Source organism: Podarcis melisellensis (assembly GCF_964234715.1).
Source record: "Podarcis melisellensis genome assembly, chromosome: 2".
Lineage (NCBI taxonomy): Eukaryota > Metazoa > Chordata > Lepidosauria > Squamata > Lacertidae > Podarcis > Podarcis melisellensis.
In genome coordinates, this window is record NC_138529.1 from 116,445,728 (window position 1) to 116,466,169 (window position 20,442).

Consider the following 20,442-nt stretch of genomic DNA (forward strand, 5'->3'; position numbering starts at 1 on the left):
TTATACATGGGGGCGTCTTATACAGTGATTCCCCCCCTAAAAATAAATAAATAAAATAAAATAAATGTTATGGGGTACTCTCATTTTGACTCGAGAATTATAAGTTCAGATCTGGGAAAATAAATACAGTAAATGGACAAAAGTACAAAGATTTACAAAATGTTTAGGGGAACCAGGCAGAAGGCCTTCTCGGTAGTGGCTCCCGCCCTGTGGAACACCCTCCCATCAGATGTCAAAGAAATAAACAACTACCGTATTTTTCGCTCTATTGGACGCACCGGACCACAGGACGCACCTAGTTTTTAGAGGGGGAAATCAAGGGGGAGGAAATCATTCCCCCCCCCCGGCCCCAAAGAGCAACGGACAGGCTGCGCACTTCCTCTTTAGCCTTGAGCAGCATCTTTAGCCTTGCACAACGGGATGGATCGTGCCCGCTGTCCACCGGGGCTGGACTAGATGACTCCTGGGGTTCCCTTCCAACCCTGCAATTCTGTGACCTTGGAAGTTGTTGGGGGTCTCCACCACTGGAGGCTTTTAAGCAGCAGTTGGGGGACCATCTGCCTGGCGTTCTTTAGCTGTGATTCCTACATTGTGAGGGGGCTGGGCTAGATGACCCTCGGGTGGCCCTCCCAACTCTATACAGTCCTACACTTCTGCGGCAGGAGATCCACAGCCACTTCACACAATGCCCACTCCCAATTTTCATTGGAGAGACATGTGGCTTCATTGTCTAGGTAGGTACCCCCCTACCTGCCACTCTTCCCCCACCCCACTTAAGCCGAGGGAATTCCTGCCCAGAGAAGCTCCTAGGTGAGGCAAGGGTTAAGATCCACCTCTGGTAAATGGCTTTGTATCCCCCCCTCTTTTCTCTTCTTCTTCTATGCTAGTTCCTTCTCTTGTGTTTTGTTTAATCTGTTTTTATTGTATACTAAAATAAAAGCTGCAAAGTTTCCTTTTTTATAATATTTCCCCCCCCCCTCCAAACTAAAACGTTAATCTAGATAAAAACAATGATCCAGAGGAAAATAAGGGGGTGGAGAAAGGACGAAAAAAGAAAAAGAGGTAGAGATAGAGAGATTTTTTAAAAGTTGGCTTCTTTAGCCTTGCACAGCCTCCCGCGGCTGGAGAGGCGCGCACGGCTAAAGAGGAAGCCCGGGCAGTGAGCGGGATGGATCGCGCTTGCTGCCTGGGCTTCCTCTTTAGCCTTGCGCAGCCTCCCACGACTGGAGAGATTGCGCAAGGCTTTTCTAGAGGAGGGAGAAGGGACTGACTGGCCGTATCAGTCCCTTCTCCCTCCTGGGGAAAAGCCTGCAAGAGCCGCTCGAAGCTTGTGTGTGGCTCTTGGGGGCTTTTCCTGCCTGCCTCCCCCCCCCCCCTGCATTCGCTCCATAGGACGCACAGACTTTTCCCCTTAGTTTTTAAGACGGAAAAACTGCGTCCTATGGTGCGAAAAATACAGTATATGACATTTAGAAGACATCTGAAGGCAGCCCTGTTTAGGGAAGTTTTTAATGTATTTTTAACCTTCTGTTGGAAGCCGCCCAGAGTGGCTGGGGAAACCCAGCCAGATGGGCAGGGTAGAAATAATAAATTATTATTATTATGGGGGTATGCGTACCCCTGCATACCTCCCACTAGTGTTATACATAGAAAAATATGGTATTTTGTACTTCTGTAACCCTTGGTGATTACCCAAGTTTGCTGATGACTGTTCTCTTTGGTACAAAGATTACCTCTCTTGAATAAAGAGAGAATGACAAAAGACAATGATCAAGAAGGTAGGCCTGTGTGTGTGTGTCTTCTGAAACCTCTCATTGATTGACACAATAATAGTGCATTGGAGGCAGATTTATAGTGGATTGTCCACACGTCACTCCACTTCATTAGTTCTGTGCCACTTCCCCAGCGATACATCCTTAATGCCATCCCTTTGGCTGCATCACAATGTTAATGGAATAAAAGGGAATAAACCAGAGTGTTTGTGGTATAAAAAGCGACGGGATTTCATCAGGAAGTGACAGCTCATGCTGCGATTGGAAATGAGTTTATGCAACGGTTTATAGTCAAAAGCGAAGGAAACAGGCAGTTTCCAGCTATTGCAGTGGAAAGGATCTGCTAATACCTTGGTTCTCAAACTTAATCTGTTCCAGGATTACATTCGACTCCTGAAAGCGTTCAAAAACCACAGCACAGCTTCCAATTGGCTGCAGGAGCTTCCTGTACTCAAGCGGAAGCCGCATTGGACGTTTGGCTTCTGAAAAGCATTCGTAAACTTTCAGGTTTGCGGTGTTTGGGAGCCGATTTGTTCGGCAACTAAGCCGTTCGAGAACCAAGGTATGGCTGTTTTGCTAACAGCTTGCCAGTGTTTCACTAGGGGGGGCCTATGTTTACAATGGAACATGACGCAGAACCCACAAGTTGTCCTGTCAACCAATTATTATTATTCTGTGGGCATCTGTCCTTATTTAAGTGCATGTAACCCATTAACGCGGGTGGCGCTGTGGGTTAAACCACAGAGCCTAGGACTTGCCGATCAGAAGGTCGGCAGTTTGAATCCCTGCGACGGGGTTAGCTCCCGTTGCTCAGTCCAAGCTCCTGCCCACCTAGCAGTTCGAAAGGACGTCAAAGTGCAAGTAGATAAATAGGTACCGCTCTGGCGGGAAGGTAAACGGCGTTTCCATGCACTGTTCTGGTTCACCAGAAGCAGCTTAGTCATGCTGGCCACATGACCCGGAAGTTGTACGCCGGCTCCCTCGGCCAGTAAAGCAAGATGAGCGCCGCAACCCCAGAGTCGGCCACGACTGGACCTAACGGTCAGGGGTCCCTTTACCTTTACCCCATTAAAATGAAATGGATTTAATGTTTTGACATCGCATCGTTGGTGTCTGTTTATAATGGAACGTAACGTGGGTGTATTTGAGCCGCATGAGCAAAGGACAAATGGGTCCCTGCCCCATTTTTAAGACTGGATGTATGTTTGGGGGGATGTAATAAAGAGAAGAGGCTCCATAAGTAGGGCAACCAGTGTGATTTTTATTTCCCGGCAGGGCTCTTTACGGCTACATGGAAGTCACATACTCATTCAATTAAAGTGCTTTTTTTCTCCAGCACAGAAATTAAATTGCAGGAAAAGCTTTGCTTCAAGGTTGAGGAACCTGAGGAATGCAGCTCTCTGGACCTCCATAATTCAAAAGCATCATAATTCAAAAGCATCAATTCTTCGGCGATCTGCCTTCTTTATGGTCCAGCTCTCACTTCCATACATCACTACAGTACTGGGAAAACCATAGCTTTAACTATACGGACCTTTGTTGGCAAGGTGATGTCTCTGCTTTTTAAGATGCTGTCTAGGTTTGTCATTGCTTTTCTCCCAAGAAGCAGGTGTCTTTTAATTTCCTGGCTGCTGTCACCATCTGCAGTGATCATGGAGCCCAATAAAATAAAATCTCTCACTGCCTCCATTTCTTCCCCTTCTATTTGCCAGGAGGTGATGGGACCAGTGGCCATGATCTTCGTTTTTTTGATGTTGAGCTTCAGACCATATTTTGCGCTCTCCTCTTTCACCCTCAATAAAAGGTTCTTTAATTCCTCCTCACTTTCTGCCATCAAGGCTGTGTCATCTGTATATCTGATATGTACCTCAGATATATACCACAGATATGTTTGCTTGCTTATATATCTTCCTACAATCCTCCTGAAAGACTCCACACATTTCTACGAGGTTTTGGGTGAGATAATAAGCCGCACGCCCATCGCACGCAGCTCTTCCGCGTGGCTCTCTAAGGGTTAAGGAGAACGAGCTGCAGCTCCTAGAAGGGCCCAGGAAGAACGTGTCTGTTTGGGGAAAGGGGTCGAGAGAGAAAAAACGCCAAAGTTCCTTCCTGTTTGACTTGCCTTCAGCGGCGGATGAATGGAGGAAAGAGCCGAGGGAGGAAAAGCGGCTTGCGAGGGAGAGGGGAGGATGGTGAGTACGCAGCCGTGGAGGGAAGGCAGGCGGGAGCCAGCCTCTCTCCTCTCGGGGGGACCTGCGCTTTCTGACAGCTGGATGGCAGGCAGGAATCCAACAGGGGAAGCTTTTCCTCTTTCTTCTTCCAACTGCTCCCTTGGCGTTCAAGTTTCTGCCTGCAAAATCAGCCGCTGAAGCCAGGGAATAAAGGGAAAAGCGCCAAGAACAAAGAAGCCACCAAGCCATTTAAACACTTAAGCAAATTATTATTATTATTATTATTATTATTATTATTATTATTATTATTATTAATTAAATTTATTACTTATACCCCACCCATCTGGCCGGGCCTCCCCAGCCACTCTGGGCGGCTTCCAACAGAATAGGAAAAACACAATCAAACATCAAACATTAAAAAACTTCCCTAAAAGAGAACGTTGCTTTTCTGTTAAGCAAACGGAGCCGGAAGCGGGGTTGGACCGGTGCAAACCGAGGAAAGGACTCCCACGCCTTTTTAAATGATGCAGAAGAGGGGTTTCAGCAGGGTAGAGCTTTGCCCGAAATTTTGTTGCTGTGCACTTATCCTCCAAAATGAAAACTTGGGCTCCAGTCTGGAGGTCTAGTTTGGGGGGCCCCAGCTATTTTTTTCTGTGTCCTCGATTTTGATAGGAGTGGGATGTGTACGTGTATGTAAGCATGTGCTTTCTATATTGCTCTCTCATGGCCACCAAGCGTTAAAAGGAGATCAGCCACATTCAGGCAAGATAAGGCTACCAGTGGTTACTAGCCGCAGTGGTGATCCTCAACCTGTGCCGCTGAATAACAGCTGCTGGAATTCAAAAGTGTGGAGAGCGTGGCTGTTGCCCTCAGGTCCCACTTGTGGGTTTCCCATTGGGGCATCTGGTTAGCCTCTGTGAAAGCTGGATTTTGGGCCCTGATCCTGCAGGGCTGCTCTTACAGTGTTCACCCATCAGCTGAGGAGTGGGACTATGTCAGGCACCCCCAAAATCGGTCCTCCAGATGTTTTGGGACTACAGTTCCCATCATCCCTAGCTAACAGGACCAGTGGTCAGGGATGATGGGAATTGTAGTCCCAAAACATCTGAAGGGCTGAGTTTGGGGATGCCTGGACTATGTGCAAGTGTGGAATATGCAACCCCAAATGGTGGCCAGGGGTGAATCAGCCTTTTAGGCCCCCTCCCCAAAGGTCTGCCAACCGTGATGACTCTCTTTTTGCAAATTGGCACCTGTTCCCAAGGTCACACCATACTGTTTGTCTAGTGAGCCAGTGAGCATCACTGCACACCAGGCCAAATCCTGACCAATGCACCAACATTCATTGGATTCCGATCAAGGTTTGATTTTGTTGTAGCAGCTCAGCTCAATAGAGATGTTGACCTTTTCTGTCTCGGTGAAGTCAGACCACTGCGTTAGCAGTACCAAAGTAACCTCTCTGGGGTTCAAGTCTGGGCAGTGTGTCTGGAGGTCCTTGGCTGCCCAGACAACAAGACTCCCCTCTCAGCCTCACTGATGTGGTCCAAAGGAAAGCAGAGCAACACATTTGATACCAGCTGGGCTGCAGGAGTTGCAGGACAGAGGTGTACAGTCATAACTCTTGTTACATTTGCTTCAGGTTAGATCTTTTCAGGTTGCGTCCCGCGGCAACCCGGAAGTACTGGAAAGGGTTACTTCTGGGTTCCGCTACTCGTGCATGCGCAGATGCTCAAAATGACGTCATGTGCATGCACAGAAGCGGCAAATTGTGATACACGCAGTTCTGCTCATGTTGCGAACAGGGCTCCGGAATGGATCCCGTTCACAACCAGAGGTACCACTTTACAAGACACCATCCAACTGTCTTAGGGACTCCACTCCAGGGACCGCCTCTCCTGGTATGTCCCACAGAGAAATTTACGGTCTGCAAATAAAAACATCCTAAAGATCCCAGGCCACAGAGAGGTTAGGCTGGCCTCAACTAGAGCCAGGGCTTTCTCGGCCGCGGCTCCAATCTGGTGGAACGCTCTGTCACAAGAGACTAGGGCCCTGCGGGACTTGACATCTTTCCGCAGGGCCTGCAAGACGGAGCTGTTCCACCAGGCCTTTGGTCAGGGCGTAGCCTGACCCCCTCCTCTGGCAATCTGCACAGAATTTTGCTTGATGGTTGCCATTAATTTGATTTTAATTAATTTTATAATGAATGTTTTTAGAATGTTGGACTATTTTGATTGTTGTTAGCCGCCCTGAGCCCAGCTTCGGCTGGGGAGGGCGGGATATAAATAAAATTTATTATTATTATTATTAATATTAGTGTAGTGTTTACTCCTGAGCCTTTTCTTTTCCCCGAAGATATCCTTCAAGAAGATGGAGGCTTAAGATCTGAGTTTCCCTTCTCCCAGATGGGCTTCCTTCCTGGTTGGACAATCCTCATCTGCCCCTCACTTCCCTCTACAGCACATGCAGAAACTGCCTTCTTGACCATTGGACCCATGATTAGTCTCGTTCGCTCAATCCGCAGAGTCTGTCTGTGCATGCAGGGAAAGTTCCTAACTCACTAAGGGTTTGAGGCCCTCACCTGGTTTAGATGGCTATTCGAAGCCGTTCCCTGGGATCGTGGCCGCTGTCGCATGCTGACAGCTTCTAGGAGCCACAGGTGAGAGCTGAGTGCAGGTGGGGACCAGAGGTGCACAAACTGCCCCAGAAGGAGCACAGTGTGCCCCCCACCAGAGATATTACCCCTCTCCTGAAGCTTGCACAACAGGGAAAACCCCATAGACTATTGAATGTAATACAGGAGGTTCTAAATCGAGTGTGCCAGGAAGGCTTAATGTGGGCTTCTCTGTCTGGCCCTTGGCTCTCCCCAGGCCACACTTCTCACTGGCCATGTTCTGAACCTCCCATCTGGAATGTGCCACAAAATTCTGAAAATGCCTCTCGCTTTCCTGGATGGCAGGCAAGTGTGTAGGTGTCAAAATTTCTGGGTTCTTGCATGGCTGGAATGTGCTCTGATCTTCAAAGGAAGGAGTCCCCTCCTTTGCCACACCCATTTTTTTACTTTGGCCACGCCCACTTCTGTCATGGGAGGACCCGTTTCCCGGAAGGCTGCCTGCCTGTCAGAGAATGTGAAACCTCAGTCTGGAGCTAATAATAACAAATAAAAGATGGTTCCCTATTGCTGCTGCTCTAATCCAAGGTTTCCTAGCACGGCGCTGACCTGCAATTCTGCCACGTTTCCAAGACATTTGCGCTGTTCCAAACAAGAGTATTGATTTGGCAATGGAGCAAATGAACCAGAGACTGCCCACGGCGCCCAAGGTTCTGGCAAGATGTTACTAGCACCCCTGGCAAGTGTGGAGCAGCAGGAAATTTGTGTAGGCTTTGCCTTGGCTATCCTTTCTCTTTTCCTTGGCATTCAGAAGCATTTCTGCCTTCCATTGTGGAGGCAGAGTTAGTGGCCGTTCATAGCCATACCTTCCATGAACTTGCCTGATTTCCTTTTGTTAGCCATAAATCATCATTGGGAGCGGATAACATGGTTTAACTCTATTCTTTTGCCTGTTCCGAATCTCCCAAACTCCTTCTTCACATGTCTGCAATTTCTGGTATTATGAGAGAGAGAAATCTCTTTCTATCCACTTTTATAGAATTGCAGAATTGGAAGGGACCCCGAGGGTCATCTAGTCAGACCCCTGCAATGCAGGAATCCCAGCTAAAGCATCCATGACAAATGGGTATTCATCCTCTGCTTAAAAAACTTCCAAGGAAGGAGAGTCCACAACCGTGCATAATTTTATACTCCTCTGACATCTCCCATGCCCAGAATCTAATCTGAAGTTTATATAGAGATCTATACATTTATAAGGTTTTTAAAATCCTGCCTTGCCACTTTTTAAAATCAGTATCGGGTATGAAAGAGCCTGATGCTGAATTCGAACTCCCATCGCCCCTAGCTACTGGCTGTGTTTGCCAGGGCTGATAGGATTTAAAGTTCAGCAACATCTGGAGGGCCAAAAGTTCCCCACTCCTGATCTGTGTCCTGTCCAATATCCTCTTTGCCTAGTCTACCTCACAGGGTTGTGGCGAGGACAAAATGGAGAGGGGAAGAGCCATGTCACTGCCTTGAGCTTTTTGGAAGAAAGGAGGGATATAAATGCAAGATCATATCAGTTATTCTAATTTCTGGTTTACTTCTCTCCCGTCCCAGAGAGAGCCTTTTCCGCACATCTGGAACGTCTACCTAGCTAAACGTTAGCCAAGAAGAAGCCCTCATTCATCTCTGCTGCCTGCTGAATGACACCCATCCACCTTAACATGGCAAACTGGATCTAAGGAGAGGCTGGATATTTGTTCCGACTTTCAGCGAGGAAGTGAGAAGTCCTCTGGGATAAAGAGGGAGACTGAACTCGGATGAGGCCATTCTGGGCCCGAGACAAGATGGCCGTCAGGGAAGGGACACAGTCTGGCTTTGGCCTGCGGTTCCACGCAGAGCTTGAGCAAGGAGTCCCCCAGCAGATCAAAATGGAGGAGGAGGATACCTCGGATTCCACCTCGGGGGAAGGGTTGGAAGAAACCCCTTACATCATCCAGGCTGGAAGCATCCGCAAATTCCTGCAGAGGCCTCCCGGAGACCAGGAAACTGGCAATGGGCTGCTTTGGGAAACCCAGTGGCAGGACTTTCTGAAGACCCTGGAATACCCACCACAGATCCTCGAGGAACCCACCCCGTGGGACAACACCAAGTCTTTCCTGGCCTCCTTTGAGCAAGTGGCAGAAGCGTGCCGGTGGCCCCGAGATGACTGGATGGTCCATCTTCTGCCAGCCCTCAGCGGGGAAGCTGAGCAGATCTTCAGCAACCTGGACACCAGAGACAGGATTAACTACGACAAGGTCAAGGCGGCCATTTTGCGTGGGGATGCCATCATCAGGGAGAGGCAGCGCCAGAACTTCCGCTGCTTCTGCTACCAGGAGGCCGAGGGGCCAAGAGGTGTTTATGGGCGGCTCCAGCAGCTGTGCGGTCAGTGGCTGAAGGTGGAGAGGCACTCCAAGGAGCAGATCCTGGAGCTGCTGATCCTGGAGCAGTTCCTCAGCATCCTGCCGCCCGAGATGCAGAGCTGGGTCGGGGAGCACGGGCCGGAGACCTGCTCCCAGGCGGTGGCCCTGGCCGAGGACTTCCTGCAGAGGGCATATGCTGGAGAGAGTTGGGAAGAGCAGGTGAGAGTCTAGATTTTCCAGCTTGGCCATAAGCTTCTCTCTTCAAGGTTACACCCCTGCTCTCGACAGCAATGCCTGATGAGCTTGTCCAGGTATGATGAAAGCAGACAAATATCCTAGGCAGAGGAGATGGGGGTTGCTTGCTCTGCAACAAAAAGTTGCAGCATGGTTTGTTCCTTGTTCAGGTTTCTAGACGCTCTTTTCAACTGCGTTTTTTTGGAGGGTGGGCAGTGATTCACTGTATTTACCATATTTTTTGCTCCATAGGACGCACCGGACCATAGGACACACCGGACCATAGGAGGGGGAGAACAGGGAAAAAAATATTCTCCCCCTCTCTGCTCAGCGCCCCTTCAGTGAAGCGGCAGGAGAAAGGGAGCCCCTTCCATTTCTCCTCCTGCTTCACTGAAGGGGCGCTGCGCAGAGAGGGGAAACTGTGCCGCGCCACTCCAGCAAACCGAAACCTGGAGAGCAAGAGGGATCGGTGTGCACCGACCCCTCTCGCTATCTAGGCTTCAGGCAGCTATCCGCAAGCCTTCGGAGCACAGCGGGAACTCCTGCTGTGCTCTGAAGGCTTACGGATAGCTGCCTGAAGCCCCCGGAGCTCAGTGGGAGTTCCCTGTGCTCTGGGGGCTTCAGGCAGCTTCAGTGAAAGCAACGCGAAGCCTCCGGAGCGCGGGGGGAGCTCTCCCTCTGCGCTTCGGGGGCTTTGCGTTGCTATCGCTGAAGCCAAGGATCTTGCATTCGCTCCATAGGACGCACACATATTTCCCCTTCATTTTTGGAGGGGGGAAAGTGCGTCCTATAGAGCGAAAAATACGGTATTTATTACCTTCATAGACCGCCTTTTCCTCCAAGGAGCTCAAGGTTCTCCCCTCCTTATTTTACCCTCATAAACACCCTGTGAGGTAGCTTAGACTGAGAGACAGGGATTGGTGCCAGGTCGGCCAGTGAGTTGCATGGCTGCATTTGAACCCTGGTCTCTCTCACTGACTACTACACCACACTGGCTCTCCCATTGTATTTAGAAACCTTTATATGAACGACCCTGGAATTTTGCTCTAAAAGTAGAATCTTGATGGAAGAAGATTGGAAGAAATTTAAGATTTACTTACAAAAATATTGTGATTTAATGGAATGTTAAGAAAGATGCTTGGTTATAAATAATTGGCCATCACTAAAATAGATCAGGAATTGATGACAAGAGAGATTAAGAGAAAACAAATTTGTAGGAGAAATATTTTATTGTAATTAATTAAGCGGTCACAAAATTTGGAAATAAGATGATAATTTGCTTGACAAAAATTTATTAACGATGTAAATGGGAGCGGGAGGCGTGAGGAAGCTCAAGGATGATATGAAACTTTGTGAAAACAAGATAATACTGTTTATTATTATTGTATTTTTTTTCTTTAAAAAACCTAATAAATATTTATATATAAAAAAAATAAATAAAATAAAAGTAGAATCTTGATAAAGTTGTCCATTTAACTCAGTTTGGTTGGCCAGAAAGGCTTAGCCTGTCAGGCTTTTTTTTTTTTTTAAAAAAAATAATTTTTATTAACCGACCAATCAAATCAAATCACATCACATAAGTTCCGAATTACAAAGCCGAATTTTAAATTCGTTAATATCCACAAATCTGTCCAAATAATGTTCATATTTCTATCCAGTCCTATCTTCCTGTTCCCACGTCTCATCTTATTCTTATATTTTCCTTTTTTCTTGTGTACCAAGAAATGTCGTAAAAATAAAGAGCAAATAAAACCATGAAACACGTACCGGGAAATGACATAAACACGCTCTTAAGAGTTCATGGAATTTAAAAGAAGTAAGCAAGTTTGTAGAGTAAAAGATGAGGCACGGGGCACGTGAGGAAGGAAGTGAGCTAATATCCAGGGCTTTTCTTCAGCTGGAACTCAGTTTCGACACCTCTCAGGCGGGAGCCCTTCCCATTCTAAGAGAATAAGGAAGGTGTTTGTGGTGAGTTCCCGCATCTCTTTTTCTAGAAAAATAGCACTGGTTAGGTCAATATTGGAAGGGATCTTGACATAAAAATCCTGAGAGGTTCCATGTTAGTGTGTGAAGGCCATGACTGCTTGAACAAGCCAGGTGTCCCTTTGGCCCCATGGCACCAGCTCTGCCCAACGGTAGAGCCAATCCCTCCAGGCTACACTGGGGCACAATCTGCATCACTTTCCCATGGCCGCCACCCCTCATGACCTCCGCTCCTAAATCCTTCTTTGAAGGGGGATCTTATCTTTCTTTTCTAGGGCAACCCAGTCAGATGGGCGAGGCAAAAGATTTATTTATTTATTTATTTATTTATTTATTTATTTATTCCAGGAGTTGGGACCAATTGAGGAGGTCGCTCTGGATTTCTCTGAGGGAGAAGATACCCCACTGAATGGGGAGCGGAGCCCTGATTACACAGAGGCCAATAGGGAGGATGACGACAGCGACGCGACCTCACTAGGTGAGGAGGACTGTTTATTTCCACTGAAAAACAACACCAATGGCTTCTCTTCAGTGAGGCTGAGACTGGCCAACATGGGCTAGGCCCCATCCTAGTCCTCCTCAGAATAGGCCCATTACACTTAATGGGCATGACTGACTTAGGTTCACTAATTGCAGTGGGTCTAAAGGTAAAGGGACCCCTGATCGTTAGGTCCAGTCGTGGCCGACTCTGGGGTTGCGGTGCTCATCTCGCTTTATTGGCCGAGGGAGCCGGCGTACAGCTTCCGGGTCATGTGGCCAGCATGACTAAGCCGCTTCTGGCGAACCAGAGCTGCACACGGAAACTTCCTGCCGGAGCGGTACCTATTTATCTACTTGCACTTTGACGTGCTTTTGAACTGCTGGGTGGGCAGGAGCAGGACCGAGCAACGGGAGCTCACCCTGTTGCGGGGATTCGAACCACCGACCTTCTTATCGGCAAGTCCTAGGCTCTGTGGTTTAACCCACAGCGCCACCCACGTCCCTGCAGTGGGCCTACTCTGTGTCTACTCCCTAAAATGTATAATAACCAATTGCTGTAAAAACGACGGCAGCGGTTGACCATTGCAGTGGTCACGGAAACAAGCAAAACGCAAACAGGTGGCAGTAAGCAAGTGTCAGGATAGGAAGGAGCTATTTCTGCCGCTACCGCCACCCACTCCCCATCATTGCTGGGGGTTGGACTAGATGACCCTTGGCTCCCTTCCAACTCCTAAGATTCTATGATTCTGCATCCAGACCTGCTGGATAGCTCAGTTGGTTAGAGCGTGGCGCTGATCATGCCAAGGCCTCAGGTTCAATCCCAGGAAGGGACGGCTGCATATTGGACTAGATGGTCCCTTCCAACTTTATGATTCCATGATAACAGCAGTAGCAAGTAACCAAGGACTAGTAAACATGTAAAATATATGAAACAAAGGAGAATTTAAAAAAATAAATAAATCTATGTGACTTTCTCAAGGATTTCTCTCCGTCTCTGAACGGGCCTTCTCTGCAGTGGCCCCTTGTCTGTGGAATCCTCTCCCCAGGGAAGTTCACCTATTTAACCAGGCCTTTGTTTGATTTGATTGACATCCTATGCCCTTTTAAAATGTGGGGTTTTTGTGGGAGGGGTGTTGTTATTTTGATTATTGATTTTGTGGTTTTATATTTTAGTCTGTAAACCGCTCTGAGACCAGCAGGTATAGGGTGGTACAGTGGTGCCCCGCAAGACGAAAAACTCGCTAGACGAAAGAGTTTTCCGTTTTTGAGGCGCTTCGCAAGACGAATTTCCCTATGGGCTTCTTCTTGCGAGTTCCCCCCCCCCTTTTTCTAAGCCGCCAAGAGCCGCTAAGCCGCTAATAGCGCTAAGCCGCTAATGACCGTGCTTCGCAAGACGAAAAAACCGCTAGACGAAGAGACTCGCGGAACGAATTATTTTCGTCTTGGGAGGCACCACTGTATATAAATTCAATTAATAATAATAGTAGTAGTATTAGTGCTTTTCCAGCTGCATTGGCTCCCGGTGGAGTACAGGGTCATATTTAAGGTGCTGGTTTTGACCTTTAAAGCCCTTCACAGCCTAGGACCCTCGTACCTACGGGACCGTCTCTCCTGGTATGCCCCGCGGAGGACCTTAAGGTCCATATATAGCAACACCCTAGAGGTCCCGGGCCCTAAGGAAGTTAGATTAGCCTCAACCAGAGCCAGGGCCTTCTCAACACTGGCTCCAGCCTGGTGGAATGCTCTGTCTCATGAGACCAGGGCCCTGCGGGATCTGATTTCTTTCCGCAGGGCCTGTAAGACAGAGTTGTTCCACCTGGCCTTTGGCTTGGAATCAGTTTTACTCCCTCCCCCTCTTACTTTTTTCCTTTCTCCTCCTGTGAAGAGGCTGCATCTTAATGTTTTAATGTTGTATCTTAATCTTTTAAATTGTATTTTAATCAACTTGTTTTTATTATTGGTTGTTAGCCGCCCTGAGCCCGGTCTTGGCTGGGGAGGGTGGGGTATAAATAAATAAAATATTATTATTTATTATAGTAGTAGTTGTAGAATGGTAGAATAGTTCTACCATTGGCCCATCTATCCCAGCATCCTGCTCTCACAATGGCCAATCAGATGACCCAATGAGAAGCCTGCAAACAGGACCTATGTGGAACAGCATTTCCAATTCTTAGCAAGTGGTACTCAGAGGGAGAGCATGGTCATCTCTGCTAGTAGCTGTTGATAGCCTTATCTTGTGGTTTAACAATCAGTTCCTCCAACCAGGGAACTCTGGGAATCGTAGCTCTTCGGGGGGGAGGCAGGGGTGCCTTCTAATAACTCAGCACCCTGAACAAATTACAGCTCCCAGGATTCTCTGTGGGCAGCCTTGACTGTTTATAGTGGTGTGATACTCCTTTAAATGCGTGGCTCACGTGGGGACTGAGAGAGAGAGAACGAGAGTGAAGGACAAGTATTTGGGCTTGCTTTCTCCTTCTTTATTTCCTCAGCCACTCTGGGCAGCTCCCAACAGAATATTAAAAACACAATAAAACATCAAACACTAAAAACTTCCCTGTACAGGGTTGCCTTCAGATGTATTCTAAAAGTCAGATAGTTGTTTATTTCCTTGACATCTGATGGGAGGGCATTCCACAGGGTGGGTGCCACCACTGAGAAGGCCCTCTGCCTGGTTCCCTGTAACCTCACTTTTCGCAGTGAGGGAACCGCCAGAAGGCCCTCGGAGCTGGATCTCAGTGTCCGGGCTGAATGGTGTTTCATGAGATATTTCATGAGTGTAATGGCTACTGACTTTTGACACTTGAGGGTTATATTTTTAGCACCCACCTTATTTTTAGCAATTGCCAATTGCTATAAATTGCTTTTGGTGTTTTGTTTTAACGCTGTAACCCACCCTGGGACCTTGGGGTGATGGGCGGATAATAATAATAATAATAATAATAATAATAATAATAATAATAATAATAATGTGGAATGGCTGTATAGAACTTCCAGGAGCAGATGCAGTGTACCTCTAAATGCCAGCTGCTTGGGGTGCTTCCCAGAGGCATCTTATTGGCCAACTACAGGAAACAGGAAGCTGGGCTAGGTGGACCATTGGTCCAGTCCAGCAGGGCACTCCTTTGTTTTTTCTGCCATGTTTAAAATGTCCCCTTTGTTGTGGCAGGTGAAGATTGGGTGAGTGCCACTGAGACGGAGACACCCCGGTCGGAAGGATTTTATCAAGCATACCCAAACGGGGCTCCGAACGGAAGGAGAGCAGAAAGCAAGGCCTCCTGTTTTCGTGAGCAGGAAGAGCACCACCCTGAGAAGAAAGAGGAAAATGGCCCACCAGAGAGAGCAGAAACATGTGTGATTTGGGAGGGTGATGAACTCCTTGAGGAAAGCAGGGAAGCACAGGGCATCCACATGCCAAAGAAGAAGGGCATGTTCAAGGTTGATGGATGGCGCTTCGGGCAGAGGACAGGCCCTATTAAACGTGAGAGAACCAACACAGTGGAGCAGCCCTACAAATGCTCTGATGGTGGGAAAAGCTTCAAGGTGATCTCTCACTGCATTTCTCGTAAAAGAAGACATGGGGAAAGGAAGCAACACAGGTGCCCGGACTGTGGGAAATCCTTCATTGCCAAAGCACACCTTATCAATCATCAGAGAACCCACACTGGAGAGAAGCCGTTCAAGTGCCTGGCCTGTGGGAAGACTTTTGCCCAGAGTTCCAACCTCAGTGTCCATCAGAGAATCCACACAGGAGTGAAGCCGTTCCAGTGCTCTGACTGTGGGAAAAACTTCTGTTCCAGCGCCAACCTTACCAAACACCAGAGCACCCATGTGAAGGGGGCCCCATATAAATGTTTAGTGTGTGGGAAGAGCTTCAAGGTGCACTCTCATTTTATCGCCCACAAAAGAATCCATGCAGGAAGGAAATCACACACATGCTCAGACTGTGGGAAGAACTTCCCTGCTGCATCACACCTCATAATTCATCGGCGAGTTCATACTGGAGAGAGACCCTATAAATGTGTGGAATGTGGGAAAGCCTTTATTCAGAAGGCTCACCTTAAGGTCCACCAACGAACGCACAAAAGAGGAAAATCGTTCCAGTGTTCTGAGTGTGGAGAAAACTTCAGTTCCAGGATCAGCCTTATCCAACATCAAATAATCCACCCTGGAGTGAGCCCCTATAAATGCTATGAATGTGGGAAAACCTTCAGGCTGAATTCCCACCTTATTGCTCACAAGAGGAACCACGCAGCCAAGAAACCCCATAAGTGTTCATACTGTGGGAAATCCTTCTTTACCAAATCGTACTTTATCATCCATCAGAGAATCCACACAGGAGAGAGACCGTTCAAATGCTTGGCCTGTGGGAAAGGTTTTAGCCAGAGTTCGCACCTTAATGTTCATAAACGAACGCACATTGGGGTGAAGACATTCCAGTGCTCTGACTGTGGGAAAAGTTTCAGTTCGAACACAAACCTTATTAAGCATCAGAGCATCCACACAAGTGGAAACCTCTATATATGCTCTGACTGTGGGAAAAGCTTCAAAGTCTATTCCCATCTTATTGCTCACAAGAGAATCCACACAGCCAAGAAGACCCACAAGTGTTCGTACTGCGGGAAGTCCTTCTTTGGCAAATCGTACCTCATGACCCACCAGAGAATCCATACGGGAGAGAGGCCATACAAATGTTTGGCCTGTGGGAAAAGCTTCACGCAGAGCTCCCACCTTACTGCTCATCAAAGGACTCACAAAGGAAAAAAGTCATTATGTTGCTCAGACTGTGGGAAAAGCTTCAGGGTCAGCTCTCACCTTATTGCACACAAGAGGATTCATGAGGCAAAGAAAGCCCATAAGTGTTCCTACTGCAGCAAATCCTTCATTTTCAAGTCCTACCTTATCATACATGAGAGAATGCACACGGGAGAGAGACCCTACAAATGTTTGGTTTGTGGCAAAAGCTTCAGTCAGAATTCACACCTTACTGTTCATCAGAGAACTCATGTGGGGAAGAAACCATCCAGGAAAGGCTTTAGGGTGAACTCTCAGCTTATTTCCCATAAGAGAATCCACACAACAAAGAAGCTGCACAACAACAACAGCAACAACAACAACAACAACAATAACAACAACAACAACGGGAATAGTACTAAGTGTTTGGATTGTGGGAAATCTTTCATATCCAAATCATATCTGATCATCCATCAGAGAATACACACAGGAGAGAGACCCTTCAAGTGCACGGTCTGTGGGAAATGTTTCAGCCAGAGCTCTCATCTGACAGTCCACCAGAGAACCCACAAGGGAGAGAAGTTGTTCCCGTGTTCAGACTGTGAGGAAAAATTCAGTTCCAGGATGAAGCTTCTTAAGCATCAGAGAATCCACATGAAGGGGAATCCATTTAAATGCTTGGACTGTGGGAAATCTTTTGTCACCAAATCACAGCTTGTGGTACACCAGAGAAGCCACACTGGGGAGAGGCCGTATAAATGTTTGGACTGTGGGAAAGGGTTCAGCCAGAGCTCAAACCTCATTAGGCACCAGAGGATTCATTCGGGGGAGAACCCCTATAAATGCTCAGACTGTGGGAAAAGCTTCTGTTCAGGTGAGAACCTTACTAAGCATCAGAGAATCCACACTTAAGGAAGCAGGATCCTGAATTATGTGCCCATACACTTCGAGAAGGCCATAAAAGTGTATGGACTTAAACAACAGTGGATTTTATTAGTCAGTAGGTGGTGGCGAGGGAAATATATCTGGCAAAACACCATGCTGCAGACAGCTTTTTTGATCATTATTCAAAAATTTGCTGTTCACCAGTGAAGCCATGGAGGAATCAGCTGAGGCAAATGCTTTAGACAAAGGGAAGCATCCCTTGTGAGCTCAGATCTTTCCGTCGAAAAGGCAGAACTTGAATCTGCATCAGGTCAGGACATACGGGATGCGAGGGTGATTCGACAGCTGCATCATCACCTTCTTCTGTCCAAAATAGGGCATTTTAAGGAAAACTGCCCGAACTTGTAAGAATGAGCAACAGTGGGCCAAGTGGTGGTGTTTCTAGACAACTCTAAAAGATTCCAGGTCGCCCTCAGGAAGTTGCTCTGCTTGTGACAGATTGCCTTGGCTCATCTTTTGCACCCCGCTTCATCAACCTAACAGAAGCAGAGTCAGAATCCTAGACTGGGTGGAGTGGAGTGGGGTCTCATTGAAACTGCCTTTCAGATTATTTGTCCATCCAGACCTTTATTTTCTATTCTGATTGGCTTCAGCTTTCCAAGATCTCGGGAGGATAAAGACTTTCCCATCGCTTACGAACAGAAGAACCCAAGAATAGCCACTTGCTACTTGAGGCCATCCATTTTTTAAAACAAAACAAAACAATGAATTGGTCCTGGAGCCATACAAAGCCAGGTTCTGCTCCTGAGCTCCGGAAAATCTTCTACAGCTCCTGAAATTTCTACATACGGAACAGTGGTGCAAGAGAAAGACACTGCTTAGGTTTTAAAATATATCTGTGTCAGAAAATCCACATGGGAAAGAAGCCATAGAAACACTCAGATTCATAGCTGTCAACTTTTCCCTTTCCTTGCAAGGAATCCTATTCAGAATAAGGGAATTTCCCTTAAAAAAGGGGAAACGTTGACAGCTATGCTCAGATTGCCGCTGAAACTCTTAGTTTGAGTAAACCTTGGAGTAAACCCTGGAATCTGTGCAAGACAGAATGTTTTTATGTTGTATGAGGAACCAAACACCTTTTAAAAAGGAGAGAGAGAAATCTAGGCTGCTGACCAATCTAGGGCTTTTAACCCTTTTTTTAAAAAAATGATTTTTCATTTTTCAATGTTTTATGGGTTTGTTGGCAGAGCAGACTTTCCGTTATCCCAAATCCCTCTCAGGCTGTGCCACTTGCTGCCAGGAATGAGTCCCAAGTTACTTCCCTCCAAATGATTGTGTGAACGGTGTGGGGAGACCTGTTTGTGTTATGTGTGTGGGGGGATGTGCTTGGCTCTCTGTTCCCACAGCTGATGATGGGAAATGCTGTCTTTCTCAGTCTTTCGCACCATGGCTGGCAGCCACCGTCCAATCTCCTGCACATACTTGCCCCAAGGCTAGCAGAGGTTGCCCTGCAGAGAAAAGTGGACTAACCTCACTTGCTATGAATGTGTGCGTCCAGAATTGCTCAGCTCCCAGCCTCTGTGGTGTGCACGTCCCTTCACGGAGCGTAGCGCATAGACAACATGATGCGTCAAATGACCGTACTTGAGCCTTGATGCGGGGGAGGGGGGGCCAAACTGTTTCTGCTTCTGTGGCAAAGCCTGTTCAGGGTCTGATGTGATTACATTTAAGGTCCAAGTTTTGCGCTTTTCAGCTATGGCTGCGCTGTTCGGGGGTGTATGGTGTGGGAGACAACAGCCATGCTGGGTTGTGATGTCACTTAGAAACATAGAATCGGAAGGGGCTCCATGGGTCATCTAGTCCAACCCCCTGCAATGTAGGAATCTCAGCTAAAGCATCCATGACAGATGGCCATCCAACCTCTGCTTAGAAAGCTCCAAGGAAGGAGAGTCTTACCACCTCTCATAGAAGTCTGTTCCACAGCTCTTATTGTCAGAAAGTTTTTCCAAATGCTTAGATGGAATCTCCTCCCTTGTAACTTGAAGCCCTTGGTTTTGAGTGCTACCCTCCAGAGCAGAAGAAAGTTATTTGACGATGGCTATCATATCTCATGGGACGCAGGTGGCGCTGTGGGTAAAAGCCTCAGCGCCTAGGGCTTGCCGATCGAAAGGTCGGCGGTTCGAATCCCTGCGGCGGGGTGCGCTCCCGTCGTTCAGTCCGAGTGCCTGTCAACCTAGCAGTTCGAAAGCACCCCCGGGTGCAAGTAGATAAATAGGGACCGCTTACTAGCGGGAAGGTAAACGGTGTTTCCGTGTGCGGCTCTGGCTCGCCAGATGCAGCTTTGTCACGCTGGCCACGTGACCTGGAAGTGTCTCCGGACAGCGCTGGCCCCTGGCCTCTTGAGTGAGATGGGCGCACAACCCTAGAGTCTGGCAAGACTGGCCCATACGGGCAGGGGTACCTTTACCTTTTATCATATCTCATCTCAATCTCCTCTTTTCCAGGCTAAACATACCCAGCTCCTTCAAGCACTCCACATAAGGCTTAGTTTCCAGACCCTTGATCATCTTGGTTGCCCTCCTCTGCACACATTCCTTCTTAAATTCTGGCGCCCAGAATTGGACACAGGACTCCAGGTGTTGTCTGACCAAGGCAAAATAGAGAATATTACTTCCCTTGACCTGGACACCAGACTTCTGTTGATGCAGCCTAGAATAGCATTAGCCTTTTTTGCTGTTGCAGCACACTGTTGACTCATGTTCAGCTTGTGGTCCACCAAGACCCCTTCATCGTTGCTCTTTCTCCCCCATACCATTTTTTCGGAAAAGGGACACATTGACACATCAGGGTGGGAGGTCATATCAGCACCGTCCAGTCAGGAGCTAGTATTCACGTATGATGTCACATGAGCACTGCCAATCAGGAGCAAACCCACCCCCTCCTCTATAGCAGAACATAATAACAGAACAGCCTTGTTTTGTTGTTGGCGTGCGCCTTTGGGGGTAAAGTTCAAACCATTGGAGAGTTACAGCACCTGGGGGAGAGACACGTTTTATTACACGTTGAGCAGATGAAAGTTAGGCTGATGTAGGTGTACCATGGCGTTTCACTGGCTACAGAATTGCTTCTTGTCAGCAAACGACGTGTTTCCAGCAGTGTTTGCAGACCTCGATGTTGCCCAGGTTGTACATTCT

The 20,442-nt window shown here is 47.7% G+C and overlaps 1 protein-coding gene across 1 annotated transcript; it reads left to right on the forward strand.

The window, feature by feature from the left end:
- Positions 1 to 3,828: 3,828 nt before the first annotated feature.
- Positions 3,829 to 17,987, forward strand: LOC309364351 (uncharacterized protein). Its single transcript, XM_081901413.1, has 4 exons — positions 3,829 to 3,964; positions 8,148 to 9,154; positions 11,501 to 11,630; positions 14,799 to 17,987. Exons 2-4 carry the CDS (start codon positions 8,351 to 8,353, stop codon positions 17,273 to 17,275), a joined length of 3,411 nt encoding a protein of 1,136 aa, XP_081757539.1. The 5' UTR covers positions 3,829 to 3,964; positions 8,148 to 8,350; the 3' UTR covers positions 17,276 to 17,987.
- The last annotated feature ends 2,455 nt before the right edge of the window (positions 17,988 to 20,442 follow it).